The 12,625-nt window shown below is 40.8% G+C and overlaps 1 protein-coding gene across 3 annotated transcripts; it reads left to right on the forward strand.

Annotated features, from left to right (window-relative positions):
• The first annotated feature begins 684 nt into the window (after nt 1–684).
• ACSL5 (acyl-CoA synthetase long-chain family member 5) lies at nt 685–12,415 on the forward strand. Of its 3 annotated transcripts, none has more exons than XM_009578332.1 (20): nt 685–840; nt 1,395–1,503; nt 2,199–2,263; nt 2,342–2,443; nt 2,776–2,875; nt 4,078–4,256; nt 4,961–4,993; nt 5,214–5,265; nt 5,696–5,769; nt 6,227–6,304; nt 7,263–7,397; nt 7,857–7,991; nt 8,066–8,161; nt 8,695–8,767; nt 9,658–9,746; nt 9,827–9,943; nt 10,395–10,538; nt 11,126–11,227; nt 11,612–11,683; nt 12,099–12,415. In XM_009578332.1, the coding sequence occupies exons 1-20, from the start codon at nt 685–687 to the stop codon at nt 12,237–12,239; spliced, it is 2,052 nt and encodes a 683-aa protein (XP_009576627.1). In that variant the 3' UTR covers nt 12,240–12,415. The 3 variants fall into 3 exon arrangements, with proteins under 3 accessions (XP_009576627.1, XP_009576628.1, XP_009576629.1); XM_009578333.1 differs by having other exon boundaries at nt 787–840; nt 2,199–2,276; nt 2,355–2,443; nt 6,227–6,315; nt 7,277–7,397; XM_009578334.1 differs by lacking the exon at nt 2,342–2,443 and having other exon boundaries at nt 787–840; nt 6,227–6,315; nt 7,277–7,397.
• Nucleotides 12,416–12,625: the final 210 nt, after the last annotated feature.

Here is a 12,625-nt window from a genome sequence, read left to right on the forward strand (position 1 = left end):
CATTGCAGACACTGACTTCCAGGTCACCACTTCCTAGTGGAAAGTAACTTTCACAGTTTTGACTTGTGCCGTACCTCATGCTGAACACACTTTCACTATCTGAGATAACCTGTCCAGCATAAATCCTGCTTTCCAGTAAGAGCAGCTGATCATGAAGATACTGCTTGTCCTGCAGACTTAGATGTAGGTGTAACAAACATGTAATTTAGCAATACCACTACTATCTTAGCAATAACCCCTCCTATCGGACAGCTATAATATTGAGGAGTTTTCTTACTTCCACTACTCACATCACTGAACTGTAGGCATTTTTTGTTATACTTAATTTGGGAAATTATATACTGGTTTTCCCCAGACATATTTTTACTCTTGAATAGAAAGAATTGACACCTGTTCCTCGTCTGACTTCATCAGGCTTCAGCTTTTTGTGGAGGGGGATGCAGCATGGATTAAGATTTATGGGGACAGGTGACTTGAGATCTCTTAAGAGGCTTAAAGCATTGCATAAGCATGCTTCATTATTGTACCAGCGTTCTTTAGGGGCAAACTGCTGAAATTATTTGTAGTATTGCCTAACAAACTGCTTAAGTAACCATGGCTTATAGGTAGTGAGTGCTTCTAACTCATGTCTACTAAACCTCCTGTTTGTTTCAGGTTCAGCTCTGGCTCCACTGACCCAGCACAATGATCTGGATACTTCAAGTCTTGTTCTCACCGCTCCCAACACCAGCATTGATTAGTCTTATTGTATTTGGAGCTGGCATCTTCCTGTGGGTGATAAGTAGGCCAAAACCTGTTTTGCCTCCTGTTGACTTGAACAAGCAGTCAGTAGGAATTGAGGTAATACTTACTCTGCTTGTGGGCATGGACTGTTTTTGAGCTTAATCTGAATCCTAATCCATTCTGACTCTGATTATCAGCGGAAACTCTCCTGACTGATATACACAGCCTTCTCTCCCAGGTGTACGACTCAACAGTATGGTGGGGAGAAGGGAAGTATTAAGACACTAAGAGTAAGAAAGAGCAGCCCTTGCCAACAGGGTTAGGTGGGCTTTTTACCAGATGGCCTTGGCTGTCACTGACTTTTTTTCTGTATTTTAAATGCTTTGCATCAGCTTTGAGGCTGGTGCTAGACTTCATGTAACTAGGCAAATGGTAGCACTCAATCAAGTCAAGGTCTAATAACCTGTAATTGAATATTAATCTAGGCCATCTAGAAAATTCCTCTGCTTACGACTGATGATTGAGTAGATCAAAATCAGGAAGGAAAATGAGACTACCCTAACAATGCAATGCTATTGAAATGCTTTAAAGGGGATTGCTGGGAGAATGGCTGAGGAACAAATGACATTGCGTCTGTTCTGCACTGTTTCATAACTATGCTCTGTTCCTAGGGAGGAGCCAGAAGAGGTGCACTCTTGACAGATAATAACCTGATTTCTTACTACTATGAAGATGGTAAAACCTTGTATGAAATTTTCCAGAGAGGACTGCATGTTTCTGGTAAGCTTTGCATCTGCTAGTTAGTACTTGCTTATCACAAATAAATAAAATTATTCCAAGCTCTTTTGCCTTGCCTCTTGTCTATAGTAATAATTCAGGCTAGCAAAAGCTTTCCTAGCCTTCTGTGGGGTGGAGTGACAGATATATTTTGTGTGGTGTTTTTTGTTTTGTTTTGTTTTGTTCTCTCTCCCCCCCCCAATTCAGAAGTAGCATTAGTTGGCAGACTGGGCAGGAACAAACGTCAGAAGCTTAAGATGGTAAAGTTCAGTGAAGAGTCAGCAGATACTAAGCATCAGAGGGAGTTGGAGGAAACACTTCTGCTTTGTCTTACGATGTGGGTTTTAGTGTAAAATTACTGCCTGCTTACAACAGGTATGAATTTGTTCACATGTGACTTCAGGGGTCCCATGCATGGAAATAGGTGATAGCTTGCAAGCTATTTCAATCTCACGTGGGTTGTGAAATGGGAAAGTATCACCATATCTTGGAAGTATTGCTTGTAAGGATAAAGCCAATAGTCTTATAATCTTGGTTTGGGCAGAGTGCTTAACTATGGACGCTGTGCACTTCCATGCTCCATGCAGTTAGCTGGATGTCTGACTGAAAATATTTCCCACTTACAGAAGTGTTGCATTGAAGTGCTATGCAACTTCAATACTGAGCTTTACAATTGCTTTTCTGAATTCTTCCATTAGGAAATGGTACCTGTTTAGGCTACAGAAAACCCAACCAACCTTATCAGTGGCTGACATATAAACAAGTGAGTACTGCATGTGAGAGATGATTTAATTTGAGATACTGTCTTGTAACACTAAAGTGGGGGAAAACTATCTTACAGGTTTTGGACAGAGCTCAATACCTGGGATCAGGGCTTCTGCAGAAAGGATGCAAACCATCACCAAACCAGTTTATTGGCATTTTTGCTCAGAATAGGCCAGAGGTAAGCAACAAATTGAATAGTCTTTCCCAGAATATTCTGACACCTTGGGGAGAGAGGAGGGTCTGTATTTAAGTAGCTTGAGGCCACATGAGGAACAATCACAACTGGCTTTTCCCTTCCCAGTTCCCTTATTACTGACTGAGCACATACCATGCCACGCATGTAATACAACAATTTTGAACCCTCGCTACTCTAAGAATCTCATGGACGTGCTCCTTACACAACCCCCACTACTAATGTGTGCATGGGCTAGTCAAGCTGTATGAAAGCTGTAGGTAATCCTGTCTTGTGAGCTGCTAGTTTTCCTTAGCTGTACTGTTTTCTCTCTTCAGTGGATCATTTCAGAGTATGCCTGCTACACTTACTCAATGGTTGCTGTTCCACTCTATGACACTCTGGGGCCAGAGGCCATTGTATATATTGTTAACAAAGGTAAATACTGACTTCCATTATTTCATAATGATTTCTCTAAGAAGCTTTGTTTTGAGAAGGCTGAAGTTCAAGGGAAATTGATGCAAAAATCAGAGTAGGTTTAACCTTTCTGCTCTTATACTTTTATAGACACTTAATTTCTGTAAATGAAGCTGCTTTGCAGGGGACATGGTTCAATGCCTAGAAGAAGCCAGTGGGCTTCCTATGTCTCCTAGTGTCTTAAGTGCAAGTCCACTGAAGACCTGCTAGATCCTGTGGACCATCCTGCAATGAGAATGCTCAACTATTTGCTATTTGAAGTTTTGCAATCTTGAACTCCCACACTGCCAAACAATCAGACAATGCAGACAGGCTTGCATGCAAATTAAACTAGATGTGTGTCTCTGATTTAAAGTTGTAGGATGTAAAGAGTGGAGGAGGGAGGGGTAAAGATATGCCTAAATCTGTTTAATCTATCTGGTTAGGGCCTGTTGTTCCACTGAAGCAATAACTAGCATGCCATCATGGAAGAAACTGGTGAGGAAGCTTGAATAAATCTTCAAACTTTCTTCCCCCAGTCTTAGGGGAGATAAAAATCCACTGCTGTCACAACGATCTGGGATCCAACCCATAAACAGGATTTGCCAAGCAAAATCACTTCAACAGTTATGCTGGTGAACCTTGCAAACAGGTCTTGTCTTGGGACTACATAGCTGTGACTTACTAGGCTAACAGGGGACCGGCATGTTCTGTCAAATCCAATTCCTCTGCCAACTTAATGAGAAATGCTTTTGTAATTGCATAAAAGTCTCTTGCACATGCAGGGAAGCTGAGGCATTAACTCAAGAATTTTAGCTACCTCTTTCAAACAGGTCTAAATTTCTTTAGATTTAAGGAAGATGGCTAAACCTAAACAATCAGTCAGGACAATTCTGAGCTTTTATGGCAATACCAAAAGTCTAACTGTGACTGAAGATATTTGTCTTCAGTTCCTCAGCATTGGCCCTCATTTTTTATAGCTTGAATCTCAAGTTTGCCCAATCAGTTGGCCATGGTAGGAGGAACCTTCTTAGCATGGCAAGCCAGCCACTGAATCCATATGAACAAATGCAAATGGCTTTAGAACAAACCAATGCTGTTCTAAATGTATATGGTACTGAGCTGTCACTCACTAGCCTCATGTCTTCTAAACAGACTTCTGAAATGTAATTTCTTTTCTATAGCTGACATAAGCATAGTGATCTGTGACAAGCCTGAGAAGGCACAGATCTTGCTTGAGAACTGTGAGCAAGAAAAGACCCCATGTCTGAAGATTATCATTCTCATGGATCTCTTTGATAAAGAGCTCAAGGACAGAGGAGCTAAAGTGGGAGTTGAAATTCTAGCACTGCAGGAGGTTGAGGTAGGTGACTAAAGGCTTCTGCTTGATCTTGCAGAAGAATACCTTGCCAGCTAGACATCTGGACCTTCTCTCGCAATAATGACACTTTAATGTAAGCATTATCCAGTTGTCACACCTGTACCTGAGATCTTGATGAGCAGTCATTTTGAAACTTGATATGTTCAGCCAAATGGATTTGCAGAGTTCAAACCATTGACTAAAGTTGTATTTATGTGTTGTGGACAGTCAGTGTGCATTAAACTGAAGACTTCCTTAGCTTAATTCATGGTGCAGTTGTAACAGGATTTACCAGGCTTCTATGATGGCAGTTGAGTCTAATTGAAACTGAAAGGGCAAATTACCGGCTGCTTTGACATCCCAATGCTAGGCTTAATCTTCCAGATATGATGCATAAATGTAAAGTACAAGAGATGTGGCCTACATCAAATAAAATGAAATATCTCCACTCAGGACTTCCAAATTCCTCAAGTAGTTCTGATCACTTTCTACGCATTCAAATTCATGCTTTCCACAACCCCAAGAGTCAGCTTTTCCAAGTAGTGTGTATTAAATTCAGAAGACCAACATTTATTTCTGAATGAGACAGACTATCAAGAGGCAAAGTAAAAACAAATGTTGCATTTGAAATGCAATTACCTATTCATCTACTGTTGTTGCACATATTTCTGTTGTAATTGTTAAGCTGTATTTTCTCTTTAATGCAGGAGCTGGGACAAAACAACATCAGAGAACCAGTTGTAAGTATCTCTGTGGAACAGTTATAAACTTGCAAAACTAGTCATGGAAAAGACCTCTTGCCATGCTGCTAGTAGGGGAGGCTGGCAGGATTTTTTTTGTATCTTGTCTTGCTGTTTCCAAACAGAATTCCGGGTTCATCCCACTTTAGGAAGTGTATGTAAATACTGATAAGCAACATAATCCTTACTCTGTTGACCTTATGTGGCTTTTTCCTTCTAGCCTCCTAAGCCTGAAGATCTTTGCGTCGTGTGTTTTACCAGTGGAACCACAGGTAAGAGAATATATAGTGATGCTTCCCCACTAAAACTACAAGTCAAGGACACTAAGACAAAGTTTCTTAGAGCTGGGGGGAAGAATAGCCAAATTCATGTTGTCTTACCCTAGGAAAAATACTGAGTCTTAATGTTAAAGAGATTGGTTGTTTAACTGTGTCTGTATTCTGATCCACAGGGGCTAGAGAAACATCATTTCAGCATTCTCTATGCTACTTCTAATTACTCTGCTGTTTCAGTAGACGTTTCCTTTATGTAATACCCATAGCTGAAAGCGCTCAAGATGAGGCATATTGGTGATCTCTTAAGACAATGCGTGCTATAACTGAGTCTAATACCAAGATAGTTCAAACTGAGCCAAACAAGACTTGGGAAACTGACAGCAGACACAGTCAGAGCCACAGCTGACTTTGCTCGATCTCTCCAAAGGTAACCCTAAAGGAGCCATGCTGACACATCAAAATGTGGTTGCAAATGCTGCTTCCTTCCTTAGATGCACAGAGGTAAGCTACTGCTAATGGTGATCTCTAGGCTATGTCACTCAGTTATGAAACTAGCTTTAATGTGGGCATTTTCTGCAAACCATTCACTCCCAGCAAACTCATGCTTTCCTAAGTGCCCATGTTTCAATGGGACAATAGTATTGCAAGAAACTTGGTTTAACCTTGAACAAGAACTTCTACACAGAAGTTATTCTAGAATGAGTCAGTCCTAAATGCCAAGAGTACTAAACTACCCTATTTCAAGTCTTGCCAAAACATAAAACTAATCTTGATCTAGTATGGCTGAGTTACAGCTGCAAATTTTGAAGAGGTGATGGATGAGCCTGAGTTGCTTCAGTCATTTGAAGTGTCTATTTCAAAGTACTCAAATTGATCCAAACTTTATTCACTTTCTACTTAAGAGTAACTCAAGCAGGCATAGGGAGTGCTAACCTACTTCTATTTCTTTCCCCTCTAGGACACAATTGAGTGTACAACTTCAGATATCACCATATCCTATCTTCCCTTGGCTCACATGTTTGAGAGAGTTGTACAGGTAAGTAGACTGTGTGCAGGCTTCTGTAGAAGATCTTGGATGTATGAACTACTTCAGACAGTAACACTTGTTAGAAGCCATACCTAAATGGTTAAGACCACCTACCTAAAATAAAACCTCTGAACTGACTAAGTAATGCCTAGTTACTTTTCCAAGGTATGGCTACTAGCTTCATTAAATGAAGCTTTGTTCTTCAGTCCAGCCTCACTGAGTCTGTGATTTACTAAGAAAACAGCATGGGAAATTAACAGCATCAAGACCTTAGTCATAGTGAAAGCTAATGCATGAAGAGGAAGCAGTTTAAGACCAGTGGATTTGGTACTTGGAGGTAAACAGTGGTATGTTCTCCACTGTTTATCTGCTGGGCTGTGTCATCCTGCCTGTCTGTTTCCCAAGCTGAAGTTCTAGTCTTCCAATTAATGCACTTCTCCAGCATGTTGTGTAAGGAACACTTCCTACAGGGAACATTAGCAACTTTGTGGCAGGATCTAACTCTTCTACATGTAATGGTCTCTGGAACACTCTCTTAACCTCAATTCCAAACCCAGTGTTTAAAACAGAATGTGTTTTGTCCTGTTCCTTGTCAAGCTGTTAAATTCTTCTGTTGCTTTGTATTTATATTTCTAGGTATCTCAAAAGATATCAAAATAGAATAGCTGTTACAAATGTGGTGAAGCTCATATTAACTGTATTCAACCATAACGTGAAACTTTGTTTTGTGGTGCTCGTGGACTACAAATCAAAGTTGCATGCCAGAACTTAAACTATGCATCTGAGCTTCTATAAATCAAATTATAGTAAAAGGTATGAAAGTCGTCTGTATTTCCTCAAAACCTATTCACACAAGAACTTTCCTACCACTGGGCACTAGAAATCATGCTGCTTTCCATAGACGAATAATTATGGCTAATGAAGCTAAGAATTATCCTTGACTAAGCTTAGTCTGGTCAATTTTTAGACTCTGATCTACAGCTGTGGAGCAAAAGTAGGCTTCTTCCAAGGAGACATCAAGTTGCTAACAGATGACATGAAAACCTTGAAGCCAACGCTATTTCCAGTTGTACCAAGACTGCTCAATAGGGTATATGACAAGGTATGTGAGCAATTTTAGCTAAATCATCATATATCTAAGCAAGCATACAAGTTTAATATTGAATGCATCATAACATCACCACTAGTTAATTAGTCCTTAGCACGAAGAATTCTTTAAAATCCCTTCTGAGGAGATGGAAAGAATCCTGGGGCCTGGAAGAACAGTGTATCCAGTCATGATTGGGCTAAGTCTGTTGCTGTTCAGGGATAAAAAGTTTGTTTACTTTTGGAATGCAAATGAAGCAAGTGCAAAGATAGGAGGATCCCTATCCCTCAAAGCTATGGCTGAAGTCAGCAGTAACACAAATTAGTATTGCCCCTTGGTTCATCTCCTAGACCATGGCAGTAGTGAAGACAGACCCTAGAACATCAAAGTAAGATATGGTGCCTCCTAACAAAGCAAGAACTGGAGGTACAGATGTGAGTTAAACCCAAGAGCCACCGATACTTTTCCTTGCAGATACAAAGTGGTGCAAAGAGCCCAGTGAAACGCTGCCTGTTAAACTTTGCTGTTATTATGAAGATGGCTGAAATAAAACAGGGCATAATTCGAAATGACAGCATTTGGGATAAGCTAATCTTCAAAAAAGTTCAGGTAAGTTATTCCAAGTGTAAGGAAGCTGAGTAATGTAGTATTGGAGGATCTGATGGCTTCTATTTCACTTATAGGAAACCATGGGTGGAAAAGTGCGTATAATGGTAACAGGCGCAGCCCCTATATCTCCCTCTGTCCTGACATTTCTTAGAGCAGCATTGGGCTGTCAGGTAAGCTGAGTTTTCTTTTCTTAAAGTAAGACCTGTTTGATTATGCCCAAATAAGTGACCAAAGATACAGCTGTGGTCCAGTCCTGGGGAGATTGCTGTCAGTCTTCAGTATTTTCAGGCTGCTTGATCCGAGTTAACTGTAACAGGAACAAAATTCTGCAGGGCTGGCTTCAAACTACACTACCAAAAAACTATCCTGTAGGCTCTGGGAAGAGGAATAGAGCAGCAGAAACAGGAACATGCAGCACTCAAAGTCAGGCAGCTGCCTCTGAGCTTTGTCGCTTACCTTGACAGTCAATGAGCTCCCAATGTAGTACACTTAAGAATGAAGTTCAGAGAATGAGGTGACCAAAGCAAGGTTTGGATAGGTGAACTTGAAGAACATCTGGTTACACCCATAAGACCAAGAAGTCTTAAAGGCTAAGATTGTCTTGGCTTCCTTCCCAAGAAGAAGACTTGAGCACAGGCATAGTTGACAGCTCTTTCACATGAATGACTTGATGTTTCAAGAATATTCATCCCTTCTCACACAGATCTTTGAAGCTTATGGCCAGACTGAATGCTCAGCTGGATGCACTTTCTCAATGCCGGGAGACTGGACAACAGGTATGGTAGGCGAGACTTGGAAACTCTCCCACAGCTGTCAACAGAAAGTGGCACTCAAGCTTAGGTGCTCTACTACTTTTAGTTCAATGAAAGTTAAATCCTGGATACTTAACCTCAAAGTGATTCTTGGTAGCAACAGTCACCTGTATGCTTAATAGGTACCAAAATTCTTGACTCAAGTAGTTGAGGATCTCTTGCGTGAAGTGACATAGGTCACCTTAGACCCCGACCCAGTGTACAGGAAAGCAGTGTCTGTACAGAGCTGAGCAAACTGGACAAGGACTTCCCAAATGGCTCTAAGAAACTAGCTTTAGCTCCCAAATAACTTCTTTTACTCAAAGAATTATGACTAAAATATCAGACATGATACTTGACTATTTTCCTGAAGGACTACCTGACCTTGAAGATTTAGCTTTCATCTTAGCAAGGATGATTTTAATATTGGGTACTCTAAATTCAAGCTCAGGTCACCATCTTTGAGAACACAATAACTGCAGAGCACAATGAGGATGAAATGCAAATAAATACCAGGGTCTATGAGGGATTTCTGTGGAGGCAAGTGTGGTACACGGTTGATTACATCAATAAATGGCTCTTAGCATTGAGACTTAGCTGCTACTTATCTGCATTAACTGTCTGAAAATGGCATTACAATAATTTTCTTGAACATTTGGTGCCAGACTCCTTTAAACAGTACTGGTTCTTGCTAAAGCAGTGAACAAAGAGCCATTAAGTATCTACTATCACTGAAGTCTTTCATATGTAGGGGATACCTGAGTTGTCCCATCTCACTTCAAGACCTAGTTTTTCTAGCTTTAGATCAAATAGGGCCAACTGCTAGCAGAATCCCCAAAACATAACTGCCCTTTTTTTTTTTTTTCTTCTCTTAGGCCATGTTGGAGCCCCTCTGGCTTGTAATATCATAAAACTAGATGATGTGGAAGAAATGAACTACTTCTCTTCTAACAATGAAGGCGAGGTAGGTACCATCTCCTGTGTGTGTCAGGAAATACTGAAACATAAGACTTGGTGACTAACAATGTTCTCTGCTTGCTATAGGTCTGCATTAAAGGACCAAATGTGTTCAAGGGTTATCTGAAAGACCCTGAGAAGACAGCGGAAGCAATTGATAAAGATGGCTGGCTCCACACTGGAGACATAGGGAAATGGTTGCCAGTGAGTAATTCTTAATACAAACCATGCCTTGGATGTGAATTCCTGGCTAGTTTACAGTAATCTGAAAAGCTGGAGAAGTGAATTCTAGGATAAAAGCCTTGCATGGTATTTTGTTATCATTCACCAAGTAACTCCACGCAAAGCTCCGAAGACCAATTAGGTTACGAGATCTCAAATAACACCTGTTAGGCCAGTAGTTAAGACTGTCACTTCCACAACGAAGAACAACAAGGTGTCTTGGTTTCTGTCAGAGGAGAATAAAGGAGCTGTTTAATCATGTCCTGAGCTACGTGGAGAAATTAGACAAAGTGCCCATTTTCTCTGTAGAGGGGAAAGACCAGTTCCAGACTACATGTGCCTTTCATAAAACAAAACTAAACCCATTATCTTCTGCTTCTTACAGAAGCAAGACAGATACTTGAAACTAATGGCCTGTATCCTTAACTTCTAGAATGGAACACTGAAGATCATCGATAGGAAAAAGAATATATTTAAACTTGCACAAGGAGAATATATTGCTCCAGAGAAGATAGAAAATGTCTATATCAGAAGTGCTCCTGTAGCACAGGTCTTTGTACATGGGGAAAGCCTGAGGGTAAGTGATGTTAGGAGTGAGCATCCTGCAAGATTCCTCCCACAATGAGTTCTGGAAGATCAGGGCACAAACATATGCATATACAAGAGTCCTTGAACAAGATCTGTTCCCAAGAGTGCCATGTTTATAGGAATATCCTTTCAGACTTTTTAGGCTGTCTCTGTAGCCTTCCCTCTTGACACCAAAGAAAAGGAGATCTTGGAATGAAGTTGCAAGTTGGGTAAAGATTAATTACATACTTACATGGGATTTGTCTGTAAGGGCAGGTCTGTAGAGTTTCTCCATTCCTTTGCCACAGAGGTGTCACCAATGCTAGCAGAAGCCAGTCTTCAATCTGTAAACCAGCCAAAAGTAATTGCTGGAGTGTTTAGCACACATAGTGGACAAACTGCTCTCTGAATTGCTGTCAGAACTCAGATAAGTGACTTGAAAGTCCTTGTAGCTACCTTCCAAATTCTGGAAACTGATGGGGATGTAGATGTGGCTTAGTATAGAGATACTGTCCACAATTAAGTTCATATAGACAATCAAAGTAATTTCAGATGCCTTATTTTGATCTAAACGTGACTATTCCCATTTGTTTTCAGTCTTTTCTAATAGGTATAGTGGTTCCTGATCCTGAGACACTTCCAGAATTTGCAGCAAAACTGGGAATAAAAGGTTCCTATGAAGATATGTGCAAAAACCCAGTGAGTGGCTTTACCTTTTTAGTGAGTTATAGGTAGAATTTAATTCTTAAGTCCAATCTTGCATTGCTTTGACTTCATTTTTACCCACCTTTTTTGTAAATTTAACTGCCTTAATGCTGGGAGAATCACGCAAGCCGCCTTAAAGTAAAAACTGGAACTAAGTATAGGTGTCTCTTGACATTTCAAGGCTATCACTGCTTCTTTTCCAGTGAGAAAATAGACACAACCTTGTAGTGGCCTTAATATGAGAAATCTTGAACACTGAAATATGTAGATATATTCTTGCCAACCTCAGTTTTCACTGACTGGGCAATGGGTATGGTCCTGAGTTGCCATTACAAAATGGCAGCTTTACCCACTCTGTTGCTGCTCTGTTTCTTCTAGGCAGTGAAGAAAGCTATTTTAGAAGATATGGTCAGACTGGGGAAACAGGCTGGTCTTAAATCCTTTGAACAAGTGAGTACTTCCAAATCCTGCTTGTCACAAGCACCTGCATTATTAATGCAATGGCTGGAAGTCTGCATTCCTGTTACTGACTGTGCCAGGATGGGACCTAAGAGAGCTGCCCAGGACAACTGATTGAAGTAGGCAGTGAAACATTGACTGGCTGCCTGTCTCTTGACCAAGAGGCAGGTGGCTGTACAGGGCAACAGTAGCAATTGCCATGAGATGGATGGAGGTTCCCCATAGGCTGCAGGAGCTGCTATCCTCTTGCTGTGTCAGCCAAAAGGAGTTTGACTTGCATCAAAAAACCAGTTTAGTTACTAGAGCTCCTGAGACTGAGTTCTTGCACTGAGTGAGCTCAAGGAAGCTGGGAAGACCTCTAAGCAATTATGTAAGTGCCATGTGCTAAATTATTTTCTTTTAATAGGTTAAAGACCTGTACATCCACACAGAGATGTTCTCTGTAGAAAATGGACTCTTGACACCAACACTGAAGGCAAAGCGAGCAGACCTTGTTAAGCTCTTCCAGAAGCAGATTGAGGCCCTCTATTCAAGTACGCAGGAATAAGTGGCTAATTTAAATTAAACTGCATGGAGTATCCAAACAAATCTGTGACACTACATGACCTATGGAGAACACATGGATGAGTGGAGGGGAGCAAGGAGGACTTAAATATATTTTTTCTGGTATTATGGGAAAAATGACTTTCAGATGAAGATGGCGATAGTATAACTGACATCTGCCAGTGTTCACATCTTGCAGGACTAAGCATCAGCTGTCTAGGCAAAGCCAGAACTTTCATCTTCCTTGGACTGTGAATAAAGCACAAAAACACCCAGGAGCCTCAGCCTTTACAAGGCAGCTGTATGCACTTGACTCACTGTCAAAAGCAAATCCTGTTTTTCTGTTCCAACTATGAACTCCTTTGCTACCTTTTGTGGATTGATCTGCAA

The sequence above is a fragment of the Fulmarus glacialis genome, unplaced genomic scaffold, assembly GCF_000690835.1.
Source record: "Fulmarus glacialis isolate BGI_N327 unplaced genomic scaffold, ASM69083v1 scaffold16815, whole genome shotgun sequence".
NCBI lineage: Eukaryota > Metazoa > Chordata > Aves > Procellariiformes > Procellariidae > Fulmarus > Fulmarus glacialis.

Bases quoted from the DNA above. Each gene is read 5' to 3' on its own strand.
- ACSL5 (XM_009578332.1), top strand. From the start codon at position 685: ATGATCTGGATACTTCAAGTCTTGTTCTCACCGCTCCCAACACCAGCA. The intron at 5,770-6,226 runs GTAAGCTACTGC...TTTCCCCTCTAG, and splicing joins CCTTCCTTAGATGCACAGAG to GACACAATTGAGTGTACAAC. The intron at 8,768-9,657 runs GTATGGTAGGCG...TTCTTCTCTTAG, and splicing joins GCCGGGAGACTGGACAACAG to GCCATGTTGGAGCCCCTCTG.